This window comes from Mus caroli, chromosome 4 (assembly GCF_900094665.2).
Source record: "Mus caroli chromosome 4, CAROLI_EIJ_v1.1, whole genome shotgun sequence".
Taxonomy (NCBI): Eukaryota; Metazoa; Chordata; class Mammalia; order Rodentia; family Muridae; genus Mus; species Mus caroli.
Window position 1 is genome coordinate 127,900,881 of NC_034573.1, and position 24,994 is coordinate 127,925,874.

General features: G+C 43.3%; 1 protein-coding gene across 7 annotated transcripts in view; it reads left to right on the top strand.

Moving 5' to 3' along the window:
* The window catches only part of Hp1bp3 (heterochromatin protein 1 binding protein 3), a 26,704-nt gene extending 1,991 nt beyond the window's left edge, over window positions 1-24,713 (top strand). For 3 of the 7 annotated variants that reach the window (XM_021160065.2, XM_021160067.2, XM_021160069.2), the window contains exons 2-13: window positions 3,310-3,506; window positions 3,871-3,970; window positions 5,366-5,525; window positions 6,978-7,137; window positions 9,510-9,653; window positions 11,340-11,417; window positions 12,046-12,197; window positions 15,725-15,815; window positions 18,586-18,745; window positions 21,055-21,166; window positions 22,175-22,291; window positions 23,002-24,713. In XM_021160065.2, the coding sequence (XP_021015724.1) occupies window positions 3,411-3,506; window positions 3,871-3,970; window positions 5,366-5,525; window positions 6,978-7,137; window positions 9,510-9,653; window positions 11,340-11,417; window positions 12,046-12,197; window positions 15,725-15,815; window positions 18,586-18,745; window positions 21,055-21,166; window positions 22,175-22,291; window positions 23,002-23,296 (1,665 nt within the window). In that variant the 5' untranslated portion in view covers window positions 3,310-3,410 and the 3' untranslated portion in view covers window positions 23,297-24,713. Of the gene's footprint in view, window positions 1-3,309; window positions 3,507-3,870; window positions 3,971-5,365; window positions 5,526-6,977; window positions 7,138-9,509; window positions 9,654-11,339; window positions 11,418-12,045; window positions 12,198-15,724; window positions 15,816-18,585; window positions 18,746-21,054; window positions 21,167-22,174; window positions 22,292-23,001 lie in introns of those variants that run through there. The other 4 variants (XM_021160071.2, XM_021160073.2, XM_021160070.2 and 1 more) reach the window with 3 other exon arrangements.
* Window positions 24,714-24,994: the final 281 nt, after the last annotated feature.

A 24,994-nucleotide genomic window follows, 5' to 3' on the forward strand; every position in this document is an offset into this window, starting at 1 on the left:
CACTTTGTAGACCAGGCTGGCCTCGAACTCAGAAATCCGCCTGCCTCTGCCTCCCGAGTGCTGGGATTAAAGGCGTGCGCCACCACGCCCGGCTCTTCTGCAAGTTTTTACTGCCTGTATTAAAACAATTTAGGCATCTCCTTTGTCAAAAGTAAGTCATGTTACTATTTACGCATTCTAAAAAGAACCCAAAACTTGTGGCCACAGGAGAACTTGATAAACCCTAAGTGGAAATATAGTTTGGTTTCCACACCATATGAAGCCAGGTTAAAGAACCATTTTCATTCTTTAGCAAATATTTGTTGAACTCTCATTCTGACCCTGTTATCTTTTAGGCACCCAGTTTTGTATCTGTGACTCAGTAGAAAAAATGACCTATCCATTTCCAGAGTGGTGTGCAGCTGTAATGCCAGCACTGGGGAGGTGGGCTAACAGCCCAGTCATCCTCTGCTGCATAGCAAGTTTTGATGTCAACCTGGGCTACTTAAGATCCCCCTTGACCCCCATCCCTGCAGAAAATATCCCGGCCAGGGAGCTAATACAGTTGTCTAAAAGGTCTCATCATTCAGAGTCAACGATGGAACAAAAAGTTCTGTTACAAGATACACTGACAGTGTTAAGGCAGTCCTGGCTGCCCATCCATGCTCTGTTAGCTGTTAATGAAAAGTGAATTTAAGCTGGGCATAGTGGCGCATGCCTTTAATCCCAGCACTCAGAGGTAGAGGCATGTGTAGCTCTGTGAGTTTAAGGACAGCCTGGGCTACAGATTTCCTGGACAGCCAGGACTACATTACATGTGAAACTATGTTTCAAACAAAAAGTGAGTTTAGCAACCCACTAAGCCATTACAGAAGGACAAAAAATATATATATATATATTATGGGTTGGTGTTCTGTGGTTTTAGTAAAGAAATTCAGAAGTGAGGCGGACATTTTTAAAAACATTTTCCCCAAATAACTCTAGGTGTTTTCTATTACATGCATTGACTTGGGATGGGGAGTGTGGGGCTTGTGCTGAAGTTAGAAGACAACCTTGAGAAGTAGGCTCCCGGCCTGGTGAGATGGCTCAGTGGGTAAGAGCACCCGACTGCTCTTCCGAAGGTCCAGGGTTCAAATCCCAGCAACCACATGGTGGCTCACAACCATCCGCAACAAGATCTGGCGCCCTCTTCTGGAGTGTCTGAAGACAGCTACAGTGTACTTACATATAATAAATAAATAAATCTTTAAAAAAAAAAGAGAGAAGTAGGCTCCCATGACTCCACCCTGTGCACCCCAGGGGTCACAATCAGGTGATCAGGCTTGTCTGTCTGAGTGTCTCAGGCTGTGTGCGTGTGCATGGGCATGTGTGACTTCAGCAGTGTCACTTCCCAAGGGATGATATGAGTGGTTTGCTTCTGTGTCGTGTTTGCCTGGGGAAATACCACATTTCCTTTTTATTATCAGGTACATTATTACATAAGTACTATTTGTTTGCACTGAAATCCTCATGCAAACAAACTAGGTAATGCCATGAGCCATCCTGGCTTCTTTTTTAGGGGCGGGATGGGGTGTGAGACTCTATGTGGCCCTGGCTGTCCTGGAACTTACTGTGTAGGCCAGGTTGGTGTCATACTCCGAGATAGATCTCTCTGCCTTTGCTTCCGTTACCCCTAATGCTGAGGTTAAATGAACACAACACTCTATGTAGCATGTTTTACAGTGGTTGTGTGACTGTCAAGAATTTTAAATATTTGTAGATATTTCTAATTTGCTGCTGCCAATGAGAGATTTGTTTGGGCAGTCTGAGTGGGCAGACTGAGGAAGGACTCGGGAGATCTTACACTGCCGACCATCCTGTCTTAGCCTCCTATAGTGTTGGGTCACCGTTGAAGGTACTGTCCCAGCTGCATTCTTTCAGCTGTCTTTGCAACTGATACAGAAGTGTGGGATCACTGCTTGTGCTTCCTGAAGATTTTCTCTAGTTGAAAGCATTCTGTTTGATGTTTTCAAATTTTACCCAGTTTGTTGTGGCCTGGGACTATTATATGACATACTAAAGGGTCTTAAATGTCTAAAAGACTCAGAGATTAAAGTAGAAATTAAATTAACTATTCCCCATCTTTGTTAATTGCTCATCAGCACAGAGGCCTAAACACGTAAATAAATAGCCATTTTCCTCTACTAATTTTACTGTAGACTGTCAGGGTCCTAGATTTAGATTGTATGTATGTATTGCTTGCACATGCATGTACATGTGTGGAGTCCAGAGGTCACAGAAGAATCCTCAGCTGCTCTCCATCTTATATTGTGAGGCAGGGTCTCACACTGAGCCTGGGCCTCGTCTTACACCTACATTGGTTAGCTGTTGACCTTTGGGGACCCACGTGTCTTGCCCTCCCAGGACCCAGGTTATAGACAGGTGGGTACCCCACACGCAGCTTTTACAAGCATGTTCCACACGCTTACAGGACACTTCACAAGCTGAATGTGCCCCCTCTTGTTTGTTTTTCTTTTTTCTTTTTAAGGAGACAGGAATGTTGATGATCAGGTAAATTTCGGTGACTACATGAGGTTTATTTATTTGTGGGTTCTTGTTTGTTTGTTTGTTTACTTGCTAAGAAAAGAGCTAATTCTTTAGCTCAGGATGGCCTACCGTTCAGAATTCAGAATGTATCCCCTCCTGCCTCAGCTTCCTGAGTTCTCGGGTTACAGTCATGTGGCACCATGTCACTTAATTTGTAGATATTTGACTGTGCCTTTTTCTGTATGCACTGGCTTAGGACACACTAGGTCAAGGCTGTGGGTGAGCAATACTTCTCCTGCGTGCTGATCTAAACTCACCGCCCTGGCTCTGGTGTCCTTTAGCGCTAGGTTCTCAGTAGTCGTTTTATACTTTGATTTTCCCTTTAACGAGGAAAAAAATTTACTTTTCTGCCAGAGGTAAAGTTAAAGATTACAGTTACTTTTCTTGACCCCATTCAAATGATAACCACAAACGTCATCTAGAAAACAGGATCCTTGGCTAGGCCTGCCCTTAGTCTCTTGCCGAAATTCCAGATGGTGGCAAGGCGGGTTGGAGTTAGGTTCCTTAGCCCATGGTTGTCCTCGCTGCTTTTGTTCCTGTGGAAATTGCAGAGCTGCCGGCTTATGCTCTTATGCTTCATTGTTACCTGCTAATAATGCCACCTGTTGTTGTTTTAGTGATAACTAAGTCATCTGTAACTTAAGTTTTATCATTATATTCGTTCTCTTTGGAATATTGGATTTAGATGTTTTAGTTTAGTTTTGTTTCTGTTGATCTTCACACCAAGTCTTTTCTGTGCTTTAGGTTGACTCTTCACCACACTGAAGCCATTAGGAAAAAAACCTTGTGATTATCAGCAGAGGCTTCAGAGTCTCACCATAATTCAGGCCTAGAAATTATTTTAAATGGCAACTGATATGTCTCAAGGTGAACTCATCCATCCTAAGGCACTCCCACTTATAGTAGGAGCTCAGCTGATCCACGCGGACAAGTTAGGTGAGGTAGGGGCTGATGCATTCTTGAAGCTCACTCTTGGATCAACCCCTAACTTAAGGCTCTGCTGGGTTCTTCAGAGATACAGAGTTCTTTTCACCTCCCCTTTCCCCTCAAATTCCTTATAAAACTTTCAACCTTCTAAGTTGATTCCAAATTACCTATAACTTTCAATTTGAAGTTCTATCTAAAATACTTTGAATATTTTATGTTTCACTTTAAAAAAAAAAAAACTTGTTAAAAGTAATTTATATCAGATCCTGGAGTAACTTGAAGAATTCTCCTACATCTTTGACACCCAGTTAGGTCCCTTGAGAGAGACAGAAGAGAACTCTTTATGCCTGTGTGATTATGGGCATCTTTTTTTCTTAGAAAGCAGAAGATAACACCATGCCTATACGTCGAGCCGTGAATTCTACCCGGGAAACTCCGCCCAAAAGCAAACTTGCTGAAGGGGAGGAAGAAAAACCAGGTAAAGCAAAGCAGCCACTATTGGAAGTCCTCCATGAGTCTCGCTGAACTTCGTCATTCTCGTGTTTGTAGTGAAATGTCTAAAGCATTTGCATGGAGGGAGATGTTTGTTGTGCTGGCCCTTGGGGGTAATGGAAGAGCGCATTTTCTCTTTGAAGCCTTTTGGAAAGTGAAATGTAATTCTTCCTGAATTAAGAGCAGCAATGAGGAGAAACTGGTGTGACCTTTGACATGATAGTGTCCTGTGGGAGACGGCTCTGGAATTCAGGAAGGCTTGGGCCTTCAGGATGAGCAGCGTAGTCACCAGGAGGCCATGGGGAAGCATGTGGGTTATTCAGCACGGGGTGGGTTATTCAGCACGGGGTGGGTTATTCAGCACGGGGTGGGTTATTCAGCACGGGGTGGGTTATTCAGCACGGGGTGTGGTTTGCCTTAGTGGGGAAGAGATGAGCCGCTCAGGTAGGTACAGGAATGGAGGCAGAATAAGTCTGTCAGCCTGCAGAACCACTTCCTTCCTGCTGTTTCTAGCCCCCTGCCCTTCCTCCATGTTAGTCTTTGTCTTGTGACTTTTCTCTTTCTCTCTTCACCCCTTTCCTTTTATCTTCTCCTTGCATAGTTCGGTCTGCAGGATTAGTACACCACCATTCTCTCCCTGGCCTTTTCTTTGTCTCAAAATCCTTAAGTGCTGTACTCACTTTAGGCATCTATGCCTAAGGTAGAGGGGATATGAAATCAGAGTTTGAAAACGAATGTGGATGGTGAGCTGATAGGCACTGCATCTCTCGAGGCCTCAGGTCGCAGGCGATGTGGCAGAATGATGTATGCCACTGTGAAGACTGAAAGGTGACTTTGAATCTGAGGCCAGTCAGCGCTCGAGCGTGACACCGTCCCTAAACTACCACACAACCCTTCTTACACTCTTGAGTCACAGTGACAAATCTTCAGAAATTATGTCCAAATATTAGGCTTTACTTCTTTTAAAACTTTTTGTTTTTTGTTGAGACAAGAGTTTGAGGTTGACACAGCAAGCTCAGGAACTTGCTGAGTAGACAAGTGTGACCTTGAACTCATATCCCCACCTCTACCTTCCAAGTGCTGGGATTACCACATGTGCCACCATAGCCAGTTCATGTACAGTTGGGTATTTCTCACATAATGGTCTAGGTAAACACTTGAATAGGCAACTCAGTGATTTAACAGCATGGAAGAAGGTGGCAGGCCGGGTAGTGCAGTGGTAGGTAGCACTCATACTTCAAAGCCATGCGGTGATTCATTTTAGAATGCATCTTTTAACTTGAACAATTGGCAGGTCTGTTAAGTAAGCTGTTTTGACTTTTATTGACTATGGGGGGCGGGGGTTCTAATGTATCTACTTGATGCTCACCTGATATTTTAGAACCAGATGGAAGTTCAGAGGAATCTATCTCTACTGTAGAAGAACAGGAGAATGAGACTCCACCTGCTACATCCAGCGAGACCGAGCAGCCCAAGGGGGAGCCTGAGAGTGGAGAGAAGGAAGAGAAGAACAACAAGTCTGCTGAGGAACCCAAAAAGGAGTAAGCACTCGTGCTTCCTTGCTGTTGAGAACTGAAGGCTGCTGGGAAAGACTGACTACCGACTGTGAATGTGCTAGAACACCCGCTTATGCTAGGGGTCTATGGTTTGGGTTTACTTGTTACAGTTACTGTTTGAAAAAGTTTGATTCTGCACGTTTATGCCAGCTGGACTTTGTGGGGTTCATTAGATGGTGTCCGAGTGAGTGCTTCCTGTTCACGTGGGAGGGTGTTTCCCTGCTCAGAATTCATTACGGGAACATTTGATACTTTTTATGCTGTGATAGAATCTCAGTAAGACACGGTAAGGAACTACAAACCCTGACTCGAAAGACACTTGCCATTTGTTCCTACCTCTGTGCCAAGCGTGGGCTGCTTTTAAGTGCTTATTAGAATACTTAGGTCATTTAGAGCGCAGCATAAGCTCCGCATGGGTGACTGAGCTCTGCAGGTAGGATTATTTGCAGTTGGTGATTTACTGTGTAGCCCTGGCTAACGTAGAACTCACTGCTGCCTTCAAACTTACAATGACAGACCTGTGTCTACATCTCTAGTGCTGAGCTACAGGTATTTGCCCTGCCTGTTTGTGCATAGTACACAGCTGGTGCCATGGAAGCCAGAAGAGGGTGTTGAATCCTTTGGGATGGTTGTGAGCCATTTTATGTGAATCAGACCCAGGTTCTCTGGAAGAACAGCTATGCTCTTACTGCTTAGCTGTCTCTCCAGCCAGAATTATCACTTCAGTTTTAGAGACAGTTAATGTAATTGCCCTTTTCTGTGCCTAAAAGAAACATTTTTTTCTAGCTCATTATCTAAGAGGACCTTCTTGATTTATTTATAGTACCAGGAGGTTTTTAATGTTATACTTTGTAATTTTTTTGCTTCTTTTATATGTCACCTCAGTGTAAATAAATAAAACTTTTTCCCCAAGAGAAAGCTTCATTTCATAGCTGTGGCTGTCCTGGAACTTGGGCCTAGGCTAGTTTAGCCTCGAACCTCAGTTCACTGTGCTTTCTGAGTGCTGGAACTACAGTCTCTAACCCGGCTCTCCTTCCGTAACCTTTTTTTCTTTATAGGACTGTCTTTTGATATTGGAGGGCCATTAGTTCTAGGATTCCTATAGTACCAAGATCTATAGGTGCTCAAGCCCTTCCTGTGAGTGAGTGTAGTATTACCTGTGTAAGTTAGGTGTATGCTCCTTTAGATTTAAACTGCCTCTAAGCTACTTCTGATACCTGATACAGTGTGAGTGCTTTGTATACAGTTGCTGTGCTGTGTTACTTAGTGACTGATAATAGGAGAGAAAGTTGCTGTGTGAGGTACAGAGGGTGTTTACCCCTAAAGTATATATTATCTCCCTGTGTGGACGCAAAGGTGGGAAACCTCGGATGCAAAATGTTGACTGTGCCTCTTTCTGAAGCGTTCATCTTACATAATGAAAACTTTGTTTTTAAGTGAGAAGGATCAGTCTAAAGAAAAGGAGAAGAAAGTGAAAAAAACGATCCCTGCCTGGGCTACTCTCTCAGCCAGCCAGCTAGCCAGGGCCCAGAGACAAACCCCCATGGCTTCCTCCCCACGGCCCAAGATGGACGCAATCTTAACTGAGGCCATTAAGGCAAGTTGTTATTTCAAGCATTTCAACTCAGGCTTTCACTCTTCATCTTTTCCGTATTTCAAAACAGCTTATGTGGTCCAGACATTGGAATTCCTGCTTTGCTTCTTAAGGGAGTCTCATCACGAGAGGCACATGTTTTTCTGCTGTAATTACATTTGATGAATACCCTCTTCCTTCGAGACAGGGTTTCTCTCTGTAGCCCTGGCTGTCCTAGAAATTGCCCTGTAGATCAGGCTGACACTGAACTCAGAGATCCACCTGCTGCTTCCTCTTGGATGCTGGCTTATTTGTTTTTAAAAACTCATATCAAGGGATGATTTAGCAGTTAAGAGCACTTGCTGGTCTTACAGAAAACTTGGGTTCCATTCTCAGCACTCACTTCAACCAGCTCGTGACTGTCTGTAAATACAGGTCCAGGAGCGGAGCCAGATCCCCTCTGTGAGCATCCCAGCATACATCACTTATCACATATACACATCGAAAATAAAGTCAGAAAATATTCAGAAATTTATTAAAAGTTATTCTCAAGTTTTGTTTATACAGCTAAATCTCATGTACCACTTTTCATACCTAAAATAAACTTCAAATAAATAATTAATAAATACCACTACTTTGCTTCTTCACTAATTTCAAAATATTCTAATAATTAGCCTTCTTACAAAGCATTATGAGGGCTGGGAGTGGTAGCATCCACCTTTAATCCCAGTTCCAGAGAGGCTGAGGCAGGTGGATCTCTGAATTCTAAACCAGACCTAGTCCACACTGCAAGTTAGCCCCAGTCACAAAATGGAAAAAAATAAAAAGCATTATGACTTCAGTATAATTTGTTGGCATCATTAGCATATGTGGCTCTCATAGTTTTTTGGAGGTCCGGGTGGATTTCATGAAGAGGCACTAGTTGACCTTGAGCTGACTTTGAATTGATGACTCTTCTTCAAGATTACAGGTTTGTGCTTCCAGGACAAGCACCTGATGAAAGTTATCTTACACTGCCTTTACTATGTAAATCTCCTAACATCCCCACTGCTTGGGATTGAGCTTCACGATTTATACATGTTAAGCCTCCCCTCCCCTTTTGTATTTAAAACCAGAAGATTTGATTTATTTATTTATTCATTCATTCATTCATTCATTCATTATATGTAAGTACACTGTAGCTGTCTTCAGACACACCAAAAGGGGGAGTCAGATCTCCTTACGGATGGTTGTAAGCCACCGGGTGGTTGCTGGGACTTGAACTCAGGACCTTCAGAAGAGCAGCCAGGTGCTCTTACCCACTGAGCCATCTTTTCAGCCCCCCCAGAAGATTTATTTTATTTTTGTTTGCATATATGCCTATTTGAGTTTATTGCATCCTGTGTGTTCAGGAGCCTTTGGATGCCTGAAGAGGGCATTGGACGCGGGGGTTGGAGCAACAGGTAGTTTTAAGCTACTGTGTTTGTGCTGGGAACCAAGTCTAGGTCCTCTAAGAGTGCATTGAGTCAGCTTTCCAGCCAGATTTCTAGAGATTCTTTTTTTTTCTTCCTTTCTTTTTTTTCAGACAGAGTTTCTTTGTGTAACAGCCCTGGCTGTCCTGGAACTTGCCCTATAGTCCAGGTTGGCCTTGAATTCACAAAGATCTGCCTGCCTCTGCCCCTGCCCCTGATCCTGCCCCTGCCTCTGCCCTGAGTGCTAGCATTAAAGGTGGTCTTCACCACTGCCTGGCAAGATCTGTGCTTTACATAGCCTCTCTGTAAGAATTTCCTATACAGGGCACATGGTGGTTCTATATCTGTAGGTAGAGGAAGAGCAATGGATGCATGCATTTGCTCAGCCCCTCTCTGTTTATACAGCCCAGGAGTCCGCCCAGGGATTGGCCCCGCTCACAGTGAAGATGAGTCTTCGCACAGTAGTTAACTTCCTGTTGTCTCACGTTATGCCGAAAGACCTATCTCTATGTGATTCTTGATTCTATCAAGTTGACAATCAATACTTTTATATAAATACAGCCTAGAATTAAAGTGGTAAAGGAATGTTCACTACTCTTAGAGTATTTGTGGTTGGGGGTTGGTGGTTATTGCTTTGCTTTTTAAAGACAGGGCCTCACTCTGTAGCCCAGGTTGCCCTTGCAGAGTTGCACCGCCCTCCCACTCTTGAGTGCCGCCATGACAGGTGTGAGCCACCACACCCAGCAATCCCTGTGACTGTTGCAGAAGCACTTGTTAGTGTTATTTTCTACGCCTTACCGGCCTAACTGCACTGAACTGAAGCACTGTTCATTCCTCTGCCTCTTTACCATTAAGCTCACTTCTGTAGGAACTCATTTAGAAAACCATTCAGAGTGTCTAACCAAAAATAACTAACATTATATGTCTGGTTTGAAAATCTTGCAGGCATGCTTCCAGAAGACTGGCGCATCAGTGGTTGCGATTCGAAAGTACATCATTCATAAGTACCCGTCTCTGGATCTGGAGAGAAGGGGCTATCTCCTTAAGCAAGCACTGAAGCGAGAGTTAAACAGAGGCGTCATCAAACAGGTATCAGATCACTGTAGAACACGAGAGTGCTTCATGTATCGGCTGTGCTAAGTCCATGTCTAACAATAGTTATGTGTCTCTTTCTTTTGTTAAAAGTAAGCTATATGGCTGAAATAATTCAGCTGGACCTAGTCTTACCATGTGAGGCCTCAGAGCCCAGATGGCAGTTGCCTTTTTATTGTTTGTTTTATTTTGCTTTTTTGGTTTTTTGAGACAGGGTTTCTCTGTGTAGCCCTGGCTATCCTGGAACTCACTCTGTAGACCAGGCTGGCCTCGAACTCAGAAAACCGCCTGCCTCTGCCTCCCGAGTGCTGGGATTAAAGGCGTGCGCCACCACTGCCCGGCATTTATTTTCATGTACAATGGTGTTTTGCCTGCATATATGTCTGTGTCAGTGTCTCTGGAACTGGAGTTGCAACAGTTGTGAGGTTCAGAGAACTGAACCCAGCTTTGGAAGAGCAGCCAGTGCTCTTAACCACTGAGCCTCTTTTCAGCCCCTTGTTGGTTGCTCTTTTTTTTTTTTTTTTTTTAAAGTATCTTGAGTACACCCTTCATACTAGAAGAGGGCATCAGATCCCATTCCAGATGGTTGTGAGCCACCAACCTGGATGTGAACTCCGGACCTCTGGAGCAGTCAGTGCTCTTAACCACTGAGCCATCTCTCCAGCCCTCTGCAGGTCACTCTTAATAGAGGTTATACAATCGTGAGCTTTTTTTCTGCCTGTTGTACTATCGGTTGGGTCTTTGGAGACTTGGCTTATGCTTGAAATTACATAGCTCTGAAAGTGATAACAAGGTTAGGGAAAACGACTGTTGCCATAACAACAGACAACTTACTTTTGTGTTAGGTTTGTTGGCTCTAAAATTTGATTTATCTGACTCAATTGGTTACTTTAAAATTGACTTGTAGGTAGACTCACCTTAATTGATTATTATATAAACTGTTAATACCTGAGAGCTAAAGAGCATCAGATGAAGCCCAAACTGATTTTAGGCATGATATGTGTTACTTTGTGTGTGTGTGTGTGACAGGGTTTCTCTGTATAGCCCTGGCTGTCCTGGAACTCAGTCTGTAGACCAGGTTGGCCTCGAACTCAGAAATCTGCCTGCCTCTGCTTCCCAAGTTCTGGGATTGAAGGCGTGCATCACCACTGCCCGGCTTTGATCTGTGTTACTTTGTTTAGTTCTTCAAAGTATTGCTTGGAGTTGGAACATCTTAGGGTGGGCATTAGGTCCTGGTCACCCTGCCCTGGGAAAAAGTCATGACAGTCTTAAGACAGAAATGGACTTTATGTCATCAAGTGTACTTTTCAGGATCTAGTTTATCAGGGTCCCAGAGCTGCTGGGCTCTCTGACACGTGTCCACAGAGTGCGATGGCTCAGACAGCTCACCTCTGCTCAGGAGCTCTCAAGGACTGGTTAATTATACAGTGTTTACTCAGTGTGTTTTCTGTGTTGGGTACTTACAGGTCCATCAACGAATAAAATGATTCCCATTGTGTGGAGGTTCTTTTGTTTTGTTTTGTTTTGTTTCCTGTATCCCTTCCCGGGTCTTGACTCCTCAAATCCAGTGTCTTTTGCAGAGTTAAGCAGTACTTCCTTCATTAGCTTTCCCGTAGGGCTCTGTAACCATCAGTGTGGAGTTCATACTCACTACAGGAATAACAGAGATTTCATTCACTTTAGGTAAAAGGAAAAGGTGCATCTGGCAGTTTTGTTGTGGTCCAAAAATCAAAACCACCTCAGAAATCCAAAAACAGAAAGGTGAGTCTGTCCCCGAGGCTGAGTGTTGCAGCTGTTTGTGCTGCTGACAGTGGTGTGTGGGCTGAGGGCCCGCCTGAGCAGCACTGTTGGAAGTGTGGCCTCCTTCTCCTTCCCTCTAAGGCTAGAGAGGTTGTGAGGAGCTTCCCCAGAGCAGCAGTGCAGGACCAGATCGCAGACTGGAGCGCTGCAGCCCGGCTAGGCCTGTGCGCTTCCGTGCTTTATGTTGAATTATGGGCAACTATATGAATTGCACTATTTTTTGTGAAATATAGTTTAAAGAGTATATATGTACATTTGTGCTCAAACCAGACCCCAAATTGTACTCACATCCCTTCTGTCTTCTTATTTCTGTAAGAACTAACACACAACTCAGTTTTCATTGATTTAAAAACAAAAACCAAAAGACTATGTGTAGGTCAAAATTTAAAAGTGAAATAATATTTGTGCCAACGATTAAAATCATGATGATCTGTATCATTTTTACAACTCTGAACGTTTTCTATATTTAAAGTTAAATTTAATAATTTTTATTTTTGAGACCTAGCCCTGGCTGCCCTGGAATTATAGGTAGCAGGTGGGCGACAGCGGTCTGTTCTGTGAAGATGTAACGGTTGATGCTGTGTTGCAGAAGGGCTCGGCTCTGGATCCAGAACCACAAGTAAAACTGGAAGATGTTCTCCCGTTGGCTTTTACTCGGCTCTGTGAACCTAAAGAAGCTTCCTACAGTCTCATCAGGAAATATGTGTCTCAGTATTACCCTAAGCTTAGAGTGGACATCAGGTATTAGCATGCTGCCCCTTACTCCCCTTCCTGAAAAGGACATAGGTGAAATATAGTTAAGGATTTCTGTGGGGTGAGTCAGAATTAAATCTTTCTGTATGTTTTTATTTTTTTCATATCTTAATTCCATATGTTTTTCCCCCTGTCGTATGTTTGTTGTTGTTCTTTTCATATTCTTTTTTTTTTTAACTTTTTAAAAAAGATCTATTTATTATTATATGTAAGTACACTGTAGCTGTCTTCAGACACACCAGAAGAGGACGTCAGATCTTATTGTAGATGGTTGTGAGCCACCATGTGGTTTCTGGGATTTGAACTCAGGACCTCTGGAAGAGCAGCCAGTGCTCTTACCTGCTGAGCCATCTCTCCAGCCCCTCTTTTCATATTCTTGCATGATCCTAATAGAGTCTGCATGCCCCTCAGCAGCCAGTGCCTGTGCAGGATTTGGTTGTTACCAAAAACTTACAACTACTGCATGCTTTACATAGTGATGCCTTTGTGAGCAGTAGCTACAGTGCGCATCTTCCTGTGTGGTTTCTTTTGTTTTAAGATAGGAGCTCACTGTGTATCCTACACTGCCATCAAACTCAGTCTTCTGCCTTCTGAGTAGTAGAATTTCTCCTGGCTTCTGATGTGCTTTGCGGTACTGACAATGAAAGCTAGGGCCTCATGCATGCCAAAGCAAGCCTCTACCCCTTAACTATACCCTGGCTCCTCTTTTTACTTTTTATTTTGACACATTGTTGCATTAAATTATCTAGACATGCCTTAAACTTGTGATTCTCCTATCTCAGCCTGGTGGTATTATAGTCCTGCACCATTGGTCTTGTCCTCTGGTATACTTCAAATCTTCCCAATATAAATGTTACGGTAATAGATTTTATAATATATGCAACAATGGTAAGGGGAAAGTGTGTATTCAGTATAGGTATAGCTCTCCCAGCTCCAAAATGTTTTTGAGCCAGTGTTGAATCAATCCTTCCTGTAGAAGGACTGATTTGAGACAGGTTTCATGTAGCCCAGGCTAGCCACAAACTTGCTATGCAATAAGATTGTCTTGAGTTGCCAGTCCTCTTGCTTCTACCTCTAAAGTAATGGGCTCACCGTGTGTACCATCACACTCAAGTACGTATGTGCGTGTGCATTTAGAAAATGTATAGGGACTCGTGTTTGTGTGTTCAGATGCATGTGCACATACAAAAAGAGGTTTGAAGTTGATGCTCAGAGTCTGTCTTGATGGTACCACTGACTACCTTGGCTAGTCTGGCTAGCTAAGTTGCTCTAAGAGTTTTCCCTGCCTCCTGTAAGCTGGGAATACTGGTGGACTACCACACCCACTTGGCTTTTGCATGGTGTCTGCGGTCTGAGCTTGAATCCTCATACTTACCTGGGGAGCATTTTACCCATTGTCTTAGTTTCTTTTCTGTTGCTGTGACAAAACACCATGACCAGGGCAGCATGCAAAAAAAAAAAAAAAAAAAAAAAAAAGCTTAATTGGGCTTCTGAGATCAGAGGGTTAGAGTCCATGATGGCAGAGCAAAGACACTGCAGGAATGGCACGAGTCCTTTGAAACCTCCAAGTCCACCCTCGCAACACCTCCTCTAACAAAGCTACACCTTCTAATCCTTCCCAGCAGTTCAGCAACTGGGGACCAAGCACTCAAACGTAGCAGCCTATGGGGCCATTCTCATTCAAACCTCCATACACACAGCCTTCTTCACAGTCCTGGAACTCTCTTCATGTTGGGTTAAATGGTGGCTCCATGGTTAGGAGCACTGGTTTCCAGTACTCAAATGGTAGCTCCCTGCTGTCTAGCTCCAAGGGGCCTGATTCTCCTCAAGTACCAGGCATACACATGGTACATAGACAGACAGACAGACCAACAGACATGCATACACACACACACATATGCAGGCATAAAAATGAATAAAACACATAAAAAGAAATATTTAAAAAACCCTCTTATCTCAACTTTAGATAATGATTTTTGTTTGCTGTGATAGCTCAGTGTTATTTAATAGTAAAGAGGGATGGTGGAGATGCCTCAGAGAGTGAAGGTATCACTGCCAAACCTACCCTAGTATGGTCCCCAGCCCACATGGTAGAAAAAGAACTGCCGTTTCATGTTGTCATCTGATTTACATACATAACTTACATAAATAGTCTATCATTTAAACATACAGTTCTGAGTACTTTAGTATGTGTGTGTTTGAGAGTTTGACACAGGGTCTCATTTTGTAGACCAGGTTGGCCTTGAATTCACAGACATCCACCTGCCTTTGTTTCTCCCTTATGAGAGCTGAACTTAAAGGCATGTACCACAGCTGGCTTTCCTTTCAGGAAATGTAGACCAAATCGTTTCAGTTGTCACAGCTGCTCAGTTGTCGATTTATGCAGACAGTGCTGTGTGCACTACTGCTACCCCTTGTCCCTGCTTCAGCCACCTCAGACAGATTCTGAACGGTTGAAGCATTTTAGACGACAATGAATCGAAAACTCAGTCCCCCTCTGTTGAAGCTCTTTCCCCTTTCGTTCGTAAGGCCAGGCCATACTGCTGCTCTCAGCTAGCTCCATGGAGGCCTGACAGTCTTGGTTTGTTTTGTTTTGTTTTGTTTTGAGATAGGATCTCATGGGGACTGGAGAGAAGGCTCAGCAGTTAAGGGCACTGACTGCTCTTCCAGAGGACCACAGTTCAGTTCCCAGCAACCACATGGTGGCTCACAACCATCTGTGATAGGATCTGATGCTCTCTTCTGGTATAGCTGAAGACAGCAATAGTATACTCACATACATAAAATAAAAATAAATCTTTTAAAAAAAACCATAGGATCTCATGTATCACAGGCAGGCTGTTATATCTTCTGAGTGTCATCACAGAGGTCTGCCTGAATTGCTTTGTCCGTGTCAGTATTGCTCAGCAACACAAGTGTGCTTCCCATGTTAAGATGCTTGCAGGAGCCTTTACTACTTCAGTTTCCTGGGGGGGGGGGGGTGATTGAATGTGCCCGTGTGGGGTACAAGCCCACTTGTACATGTGTCTGTGGGGGCCAGAGGTCACTTCTGGTGTGCTGTTCCTCAGGGAGTGTCATTTATCTCCAAAATTGACTTTTTTTTAAGTACTTGTACATGTTCTATGAATTTGGTTGGTATGAGGAAAGCCAAAAGCTTTGTGGGTCTGGGCCACATAGTAAGACCCCCCATTTGGGAGAAAATCATGTTTTTGCTTTGTTTAATTGTTTAGGGCATTCATCAGTGTGATGCTAGTAAGTTCCAGGGTCTTGGCGTGGTCTGGCAGTTAGAAAGTTTGTACTATATGTGAGGCCTATAAATATGTCAGTAACAGCTTTAGGAGGAAAGAAGTTCTGCTTGGCCAGGCTGCCTGCGGTTTGGTGTTCCGTTTTTGTCTTTTTAACAAGATATTACACATAATAGGATTTACAACTTTAGTTCTGGAATAGCCTCGTGTCTATTTCTGCAAGTCTTCTTTCGCTGACGTATTCATCACGGTTGTTGCTGCTCTCTGCAGGCCCCAGTTGTTGAAGAATGCTCTGCAGCGAGCAGTAGAGAGAGGCCAGCTCGAGCAGATAACTGGCAAAGGTGCTTCCGGGACATTTCAGGTTAGCATCTGAAGAAAGGTCACTTGTCAACTGCTTCTCAAACTGTTGAAGACCTTCAAAAAATGTTTTTTTCTGTGTTAACATCTATTAGTGTTTACTAAATTAGAAATTAAAACTAAGAACCAAGCATGGTGGCACACTTTGTAATCTCAGGCTAAGGGAGACTCAGGTAAGAAGATTTCAGATTCAAAACCAGAATGAACTACATAGAGAGGCCATGTCTCAAGAAATAAAAAGAATAAGCAAGATAACACAGTAGGTAGAGGGGCTTGCCTGATGACCTGAGTTCTGTCCCCAGACCCACGTGGTAGAAGGGGAGAAGCAGCTGTTGCAGGGTTAGCTCTGACCTCTCCATATAATAACCCAACAATAGGTGATTGTAATAATAAGATTTGGAAAAACTGGACACTTGACAGTGTTTCATTTTCTGAGACAGGGTTTCTCTGTGTAGCCCTGGCTATCCTGGAACTCACTTTGCAGACCAGGTTGGCTCAGATCTCCCTGTCTCTGCCTGCTGAGTGCTGGGGAAGGCTTTTACAGTAGCTCTGTAAGCTGCCCCGGTGCAGAGTGCTAGGCTGTAGGAGCAGGAGAATCATGTTGGAGTCCTGGCTCTGTACTGGGGTGAGGGTCAAAGACAGCTTGGGCTGCTTGACACCCTGTTTCAAAACCAAGACAAATTGTTTTTAAGTCAATTCACATAAAAATAGTATTAACCAGTGGCTCATGCCTTAATCCTAGCACTGGGAAGGCTAAAGCAGGGGAGTTGCCATGAATTCAAGGCCAGTCTGGTCTCCATAATGAACACAGGTCTGCCGTAGATACATAGCAATAAACTATCTCAAAAAGTAGAAAACAAACAAAATCCCACAATACTAGACCCTTTACAGGGTAAATAATGTGTTTCTTTTTCATGAAAAATAGCTGTCTTCAAAAAGTTGATTAAGAGAAATAATTATTACGTTTAATGTCTTAAGTTGTTTTGTTTATTGTCTTTTCATTTTATGAAGAAAGGCCAGCCTTATGTAGAAATAGTTAATGATAGATAAGATAATGATAGATAAGTTTAATGATAGATTGAAGATATTTATGGATATTAGTTCTTGATACTACAAAAGTCAGTAAATAGTAGATTATTTTAGTAGCTTTGTTGATTTAAGTTAAAATTTATGATGAACGCATTTTTGGTAAATTTTCAGTGGTACAACTGTCTCCAGAGTTCCTGCTGCCACCCTGGAAATATCCCTGTGGCTATTTCAGTCACTTGTAATCTTTACCTTAGCTTCAGACAGCCTATAGGGTCAGCTGGCCCTCCTTCACATTTCAGAAGAAATTATTCCTTTTATATTTGCCCTATCTACTTAGGATAATGTCTGAATTTTTCCATGTGGTTGTATCCACGTGTGAGTTGCATATTTGGAGTGTTTCTACTTTTAGTTAATTATGTATACTGTCTGTGAACGTTATACAGAGTGCCTTGTGTAAATACATGCTTTCTTTCAGTGAAGTCAGTAGCTAGGATAGACTAGCTAGCCACAGAGTGAGCAAGACTGCACCATTGACAGAACCTGTGCTTTCTCAGCTCTGCATCACCAGCCTTGTTAGTGTGCTTCCTTCTAGTCCAGCTTGCGGAGGTGAAGTTTCTCTTTTGAGGGTTGGTTTTTTTGTTTGTTTGTTTTTTTAAAGACTTATTTTATTTATATGAATACTCTGTAGCTGTCTTCAGACACACCAGAAGACAGCATCAGATCCCATTATGGATGGTTGCGAGCCACCATGTGGTTGCTGGGATTGAACTCAGGACCTTCAAAAGAGCAGTCAGTGCCCTTACCCGCTGAGCCACCTCTCCAGCCCATGAAATAGTTCTATAAAGAACTCTGCCCATTTTAAAAATTGAACATTTGTTAGGAGCTCTTTATTACAGATGAAAGTCCCTAGTCAAATATAGAACTTGAAATGTTCTTTTTTAAATTTGTGGCTGTTTACTTCTTTTACTTTCTACACAAGACAAAGACTCGTGTAATCAGGCTAGCCTTGAACTTTATAGTTAAGATGACTCTGAACTTCTAATCCTTCTGTTCTTATCTCCTAAATCCTTAGGGTTACAGGCATTTGCCACCATCACTGGTTTATGGGGTACTGATGTTTGAATACAGGGCTCCACGTGTGCCAAACAAGCAGTTTACTAAATGAGCCGTGTTCACATGCAAGGTTGAAGCCAGCCCTGTCTCAAAAACCGAGTAACCCAATACTATACAGCATTCCCAATTCTTTTCCTATTTGGCTAATCCCCCACCCCTCAGGGTTTTTGTGTGTAGCCCTGGCTGTTCTGGAACTCATTCTGTCGACCAAGTTGGCCTCAAACTCCTTCAGCCTCTGCCTCCCAAGTGTTGGAATAAAAGGCGTGCGCCACCACATCCAACTTAGTTGTCACTGATCTTTACTTCTTAGTCTCAGCCTGGAATTAGGCCGTGTGATTTTATGATCCCCTAGATATTTATCTGTTATTCATGGCACAAGGCATAAAGATGTCCGTCACCTTGGGTTCAAAATACCTATTGTTTTAGGAGGGTTGGAAGGGTTAATGGAAGAAGAAAATACCCAAAAGAGGGTCAGGACTCCTCAGTAAATTGAGACCTGGTGAGGGAGAAGAGAAAGCCCCTGCCCTGACAATTGACTGTAAACCATATCTGTGCTGAGGCAGGAGCCGACCCACCTGGTTGGTGCAGAGGAGCCTTGTCTTGATGCTTTTCTCTTCCTCCTTGGGAAACAGCTGAAGAAATCAGGGGAGAAGCCCCTGCTGGGTGGAAGCCTGATGGAATATGCAATCTTGTCTGCCATTGCTGCCATGAATGAGCCTAAGACCTGCTCCACCACTGCTCTGAAGAAGTATGTCCTGGAGAACCACCCAGGGACCAACTCTAACTATCAGAGTAAGTCAGCTCTGTGCACTTGACTGGGGCTAGCCGGTATCCTCCGGGGCAGGACAGCTGCTGATGCTGAAGCAATAATCACTGACTAAGGAGTAAGCAAGCGAGGTTTATGCTCTGTAAAAAGCTATTAACTTTTATTTGTGTGTGTGTGCGTGTGTGTGTGTATAGGCGAAAGAGAGTTAGAGAGAAAATGCCACATGTGTTCTGGTACCTGCAGAGGTCAAACATGATATAAATCCTCTATAGCTAACTAAAGTGATAGATGATTGTCAGTTTGACCCCTGACCATGAGTTCTAGGATTGAACTCAGGTCCTGTGGAAGAGCAGAAAGCACCTTTAGCTGTTGAGCTATCTCTCACAGCTTTCATTTTTGAGATAATGTCTCATTGTTTCACCTAGGCTGGCATGGAACTCAAAATCCTTAGGCCTCAGCTTTTCGGGTGCTCGATTTACTGGTATTACTGGTTTGGGATTTTTGTTGCAACTACCCCAAATCAGAGGTTGTTATTCAATTAAGTCCTATAACAAGATGTATTTTGTCTCAGTAAATTACATTTACCCAAAGTTGTGCTTTGAAATTAGACACTAGTCGATAATTCAGTACTTAACAGCATTCTTTCACGTATAGGTAGTGTGGCAAAGTTAGCATCTTATTAAGAGCTACTAGATTGCAAGGGTTTAGCATAAAGAATATAGACACTCTATAAACAACAGAAACTACAAACTAGTATATTTTATTTAGGTAATTTTTGCTTTATGTGCTAGTACGTGCCACTGGGACTTGTCCTATGAACATCTCTTTACTTGTCCCAAGTCCTGTTCCTAGTACTTGGGAGGCTTTTGTGGGAAGATCACTCAAGCCTAGTAGTTTGAGGCCAGCTTGGTAACAAAGCAACATCCCATCTCAGTAAAATAAAAGAAATATAATTTGAAGTGTGTGAGTTTTTGTTGTTTGAGAGGGGGTTTCACTGTGCAGCCCTGGATGACCTAGAACTTACTGTGCAAACCAGGCTGACCTCTAACTCAGCAGTCCACCTGTGCCTAAAGAATTACCTTTTTTAATACACAGTCTTATTGAGCACCCTTGGCTGTCCTGGTGGTGGTGGCACATGTTTTTAATCCCAGTACTTAGGAGGCAGATGCAGGCAGATCCCTGAGTGAGAACTACAGAGAGCTACAGGGCTGTAGAGAAGAGGGTGGGTGGGAGTGGGTGCTGGCTGACATCCTCTGCTCTAGCCTCTCAAGCAGCTAGGCTCACACACCACAACCAACCAAGAAGCCTCGTTAGCAGTGTTTTCATTTTCACTTATATTGGGGCTGGTCTTTTGTTTTGTAAGGGATTGGGGTTTTGTTTTGTTTGATTCCCCCCCCCCCCAAGATTGTGTAGCCCTTGCTGTCCTGGAACTCACCCTACAAACCAGGCTGGCCGCCAACTCAGAGATCCACCTGTCTTTGCCTCCAAATTCTGGGATTAAAGTTATATACCACCACGGCCCATATCTGAACCTTTTTTTTTTTTTTTTTTTTTTTTTTTTTTTGAGACAGGGTTTCTCTGTGTAGTCCTGGCTGTCCTGGAACTCATTTTGTAGACCAGGCTGGCCTCGAACTCAGAAATCNCTGGCTGTCCTGGAACTCATTTTGTAGACCAGGCTGGCCTCGAACTCAGAAATCTGCCTGCCTCTGCCTCCTGAGTGCTGGGATTAAAGGCGTGCACCACCACTGCCTGGCAAACCTATCTTTTATTAATGGAATTATCTTCTTTTTAATGTTTTATCTTGTATATTTCTTTTGTGCTGTGGATAGTCGGTGTGTTGATGTGCATGTGTTCTTGGGTTACAGATGCACACTGCCAAGTCTGCTGTCTACTTATGTGCTAATAGGACTCTAAGGGGATAATTGGTGTCTCCTTATGTGCTAATAGGACTCTAAGGGGATAACTGGTGTCTAACCAGAGGTTACATGTTAGATGCTTGAATGAGTGGAAATGAAATATTTAGATTTAGAACTGTTATTAACCAGTTATGTGGTACCCAAGAACAAGACCTCCAGACTCACCTGTTTCCTTTTTCTTTGAAAAAAATTTGTGTGACTCAATGGATTCTAATGTTTCCTTTTACTTTTTCAAAATAACTTGCCATTTATTGGCACAAAATAATTGTTTTATAAACTAATTATAATTAATGCAATCAGGCACAAAGGACTATACTAGTTCATGTCTGTGGTCAGTGTTGACGTAGTTTGCATTTAGTTGTGATTAAGTGACCAAATCTGAAAATATAAACTTTTTCTTCCTTGAATTTTTTTTTAAGTGCATTTGCTGAAAAAAACCCTGCAGAAATGTGAGAAGAACGGGTGGCTGGAGCAGATCTCTGGGAAGGGGTTCAGCGGCACCTTCCAGCTGTGCTTCCCCTACTACCCTAGGTGAGCGCGCGCCCATGCTGAGGCGCCAGCCACTGTGTGCTTGGATCTGTTCCCCACTTACAAGCCTGGGTTAACATAGCTTGCCTCATTCCCATTACCTTGAACTGGGCCTATCTGAAAATAATGACTACTAAGAGATCTCACTAGAGTGGGCATTCCTGCTGTCTTGACATTGCTGTTGCTTACCCCGTGGTTCTTAGACAGTCATTGGATGACTATTCTTTATCTTTTTAAGTAATAGCAACAGTCAGATTGCCAGAGACTTAAATACTAATTAATCACCCAGAAAATCAGATGTGGAGAACCTTCATATCTCCCACGAGTCATAGCTGCCTTCTTCAGACGTCTACTTGAAAACCTGTCCCTTATTCATGATGTATTTAACTGTCGAGCAGTAGCGGACATGAAGCTCTTAGCTGCACATCTTCCTGTGTTGGTGCTGGAGCTCTCCTATGATTTTATTAGTAAGATGCCGTAGCCTGTGCTTTAGCAGCTCTGCATTGACACTTTCTTACATAACTGTTCTTAAAAATATACATTAAATAGTAAATTGAATAGTTGAGTCACATACATGTTTTAATTTATGGAAATACTGATAGAAGAAAGTTTAAAAAGAGTTTAGGGGATACAATTCTTGCCCAATTTCTTTAAAACGTTGAAGAGTTTTAGTCTTACAGTTATCTGCCAGTATTGTGAAGGCAAAATAAGGTCATTGTTCTGTAGACCATTCCCTGCTGTGTCTTGGGGAGAGCACATGGCAGGCGGTTAGTGACTGCTTACTTAATAGTGACGATCCCTATTACTGAATGATGGCAGGGAGGGAGGGAGGGAGGGAGGGAGGGAGGGGATGAAAGCATGTGGAACTTTCCTGGGTTTATGGTGACTTTGTACATATGTTCAAACAGATAGTTGTAGTCTAACTTGACATTCCTGAGGGCACCGGACAGCATCTCAGTTCACATTATTTTCCTCGTCCTATGAGATGATGTTTTACTTTCCCTACCTCAGCCCAGGAGTTCTATTTCCGAAGAAAGAATCCGGTGGCTCTGATGATGAAGATGACGATGACGATGAAGATGACTCATCAGAAGACTCTGAGGATGAGGAACCACCACCCAAGAGGAGGTGTGATATGAGGAAGCTACTGAGACAGATGATAAATCTCTCAGAGCTGAAAATGGAGTTGGGCTTGTAATTCCAGATATTAAGGAGGAGACTGAAGCAGACCTGGAAGTTGATGGCCAGTGGGGGCAGCTTATTGAAACACCATCTCAGAAAGTAAAACAAGGCCTGAGGACATAGGTCAGTGTAGGGTGATGAGTCTAGAGTGTGCCTCGTATCACTAAAAGCATTGCTGAAAAGCGGGGCTAAGGGTAGGAATGTGTTGGAACCATTTAATATCCTTCTCAGATTCTTTGAGTAACATTTAAATTATCTTCTCCTTTGAAAATTCAAGGACTCTAAACTTCAGGCATTGTGAATACATAATGTCTTTTCTGGTCAAACATAGTATAAATGTTTGAGAAATCAAGGTAAATTTTTTTGGTTTTGAGGGGGGAGGTTGTTTTGTTTTGTTTTTCGAGACAGGGTTTCTCTGTATAGCCCTGGCTGTCCTGGAACTCACTTTGTAGACCAGGCTGGCCTCGAACTCAGAAATCCACCTGCCTCTGCCTCCCAGGTGCTGGGATTAAAGGCGTGCGCCACCACGCCCGGCTAAATTTTTGTTTTTAACATAGTGATTTCTATGTAAGTGATTTCTTTAAGCAGAAGGAGCTTGTCCTAGCAAATGGCTTTCTCCTGTACTCACTGATACATTTATTCTTGTGTTCTCACAGCTTACAGAAGAAAACACCAGCCAAGTCCCAAGGGAAGACAGCCTCCATGAAGCAGAGAGGGTCGAAGCCTGCTCGGAAAGTCCCTGCTGCCCAGAGAGGGAAAGTGAGGCCGCTGCCTAAGAAAGCTCCGCCCAAGGCCAAGACCCCTGCCAGGAAAGCCAGACCCTCTCCCTCAGTCATCAAGAAGCCTAGTGGGAGCTCCTCCAGAAAGCCCATAGCCAGTGCAAGAAAGGAAGTGAAACTGCCCGGGAAGGGCAAATCTGCCATGAAGAAGTCTTTCAAGACAAAAAAGTAAATTTTATAGGGAAAGGGGTATCATGATTGAATTCAGAATCTTATTTTATAAGGTCAGTGTGCATTTGTTCTAGTTATAATGCTTTTAAATTTTACTTTTTTCTTCCCATGTGAGCATTGTGGGAAGGAATGTACACAGAGCAGTGTAGACATTTGTGAGCTTCGGTGCTGTTCTCAGTGCCTGCTTCTTCATCACTTTAATTTCTGCCGTAACCTGGACTTCGCTGACTGTGTAACTGCCCTGCTCCCTCTGTTCATCTTAGCCCCAGCCCTCATCCTCTTTCTGTGATCCGATTGAGGTTTTTTCCTCCTTCAAGTTAATGTAAACAATTGCAGAGATGTGTCTGTAGAGCACTTAGAGGTCTGGGGCTGGAAGTCAAGACGGAGCAGGGGCAGTGTCGGGAAGGCTTTGCGTCCTGCCTGCAGCCTTGCTAGAGCTGTGGTGATTAACCCTGGCTGTTGAATCACTCCACTGACCAGTCTCCAGCTTGAGTCGGGGACACGTTAACTTCGGAAAGAAGCCCCAGTCTCTGCCATCCCATAGATTCTGAAGGGCTCCTCTCCTCCGGTCACGCTGACCAACTGCCAAGCTCGCTTTGCTGCCCAGAGCACTGTCCCCTCACAGCAAGCACGAGTTGTCTGCAGCACTTGGTCTCTGACTGAAGGGGAAGCACAGGACTACATGGAATCTGATTCTGGTGTTGCTTATTACCAAAAATGACAGAATGTTCTTGATCAAATGTCTAGATATATTTTTAATATTTGGGGCATGAGTTGTCCCTGTTTGAGAGTTCCCATTACTAATGTAGAAATGTTAAATGGTAAAACATAATTTGCTAAAATGACCAGTTTTCAGATTCACCTGTGCGTGTGCCCCCACTCCCGTCCCACCCTGTTCTTTCCATAGAACTTTTGATATCAGGCAAACGGTTTCCTTTTTGAGATATTTTAACAGAGAAGGGGTCGGGGAGCAGATGAAGCTGTACTACCCAGCCCTCTTCTTGTTTGTATTTGTTTAGGGTTGTGAGGTTGTGTAAAATAGTACTAGCTTCTTACTTGAGAACTACAGTTTCTGCTTATCATTTATTCTTCCTTGTGGCACTTAATATTTTAATTGTCTTAAGCTTTTTGATGTATATATCCTCTGGCCCCTTACATGCTGCCGGAGGAGAAGGTGTTTGTTTGAGATTCATTCCACTTGAAGTGTCTCCTGGGATCCCCACAGCTGCTTATGGCTGGGAAATGGACTTAAGGCTTGGGCTTGAATTGGTGGCTCCTACCTGTGAGGTCCCATCGTGAGTCACTGGGATTTGTGTTGCATGGAAGGCAGTCTTTCCTGTTGTAAATCTTCCTTTTTTATGTACATATATTTTGAAAAATATGAATAAACATGAACTTTTAAAAGCTGCTGAACTCCAGCTTAGTTGAAAAGTTTCCAGTGCCTGCCCTGCAGTCTCTCCTCCTGCAAGGGATGCCATGGCTTCCTTTGTCTTTTGAGTTCTTCCTTTGATGGTCATTTATTTTATATATGTGAGTACACTGTAGCTGTCTTCAGACACACCAGAAGAGGGCATCAGATCCCACCAAAGAGTCATCTTAGGGGCTGGAGAGATGGCTCAGCATTAAGAGCACTGTCTGCTCTAACAGAGGACCTGGGTTCAGTTCCCAGCATCCATATGGTAGCTCATATTTGCCTCTA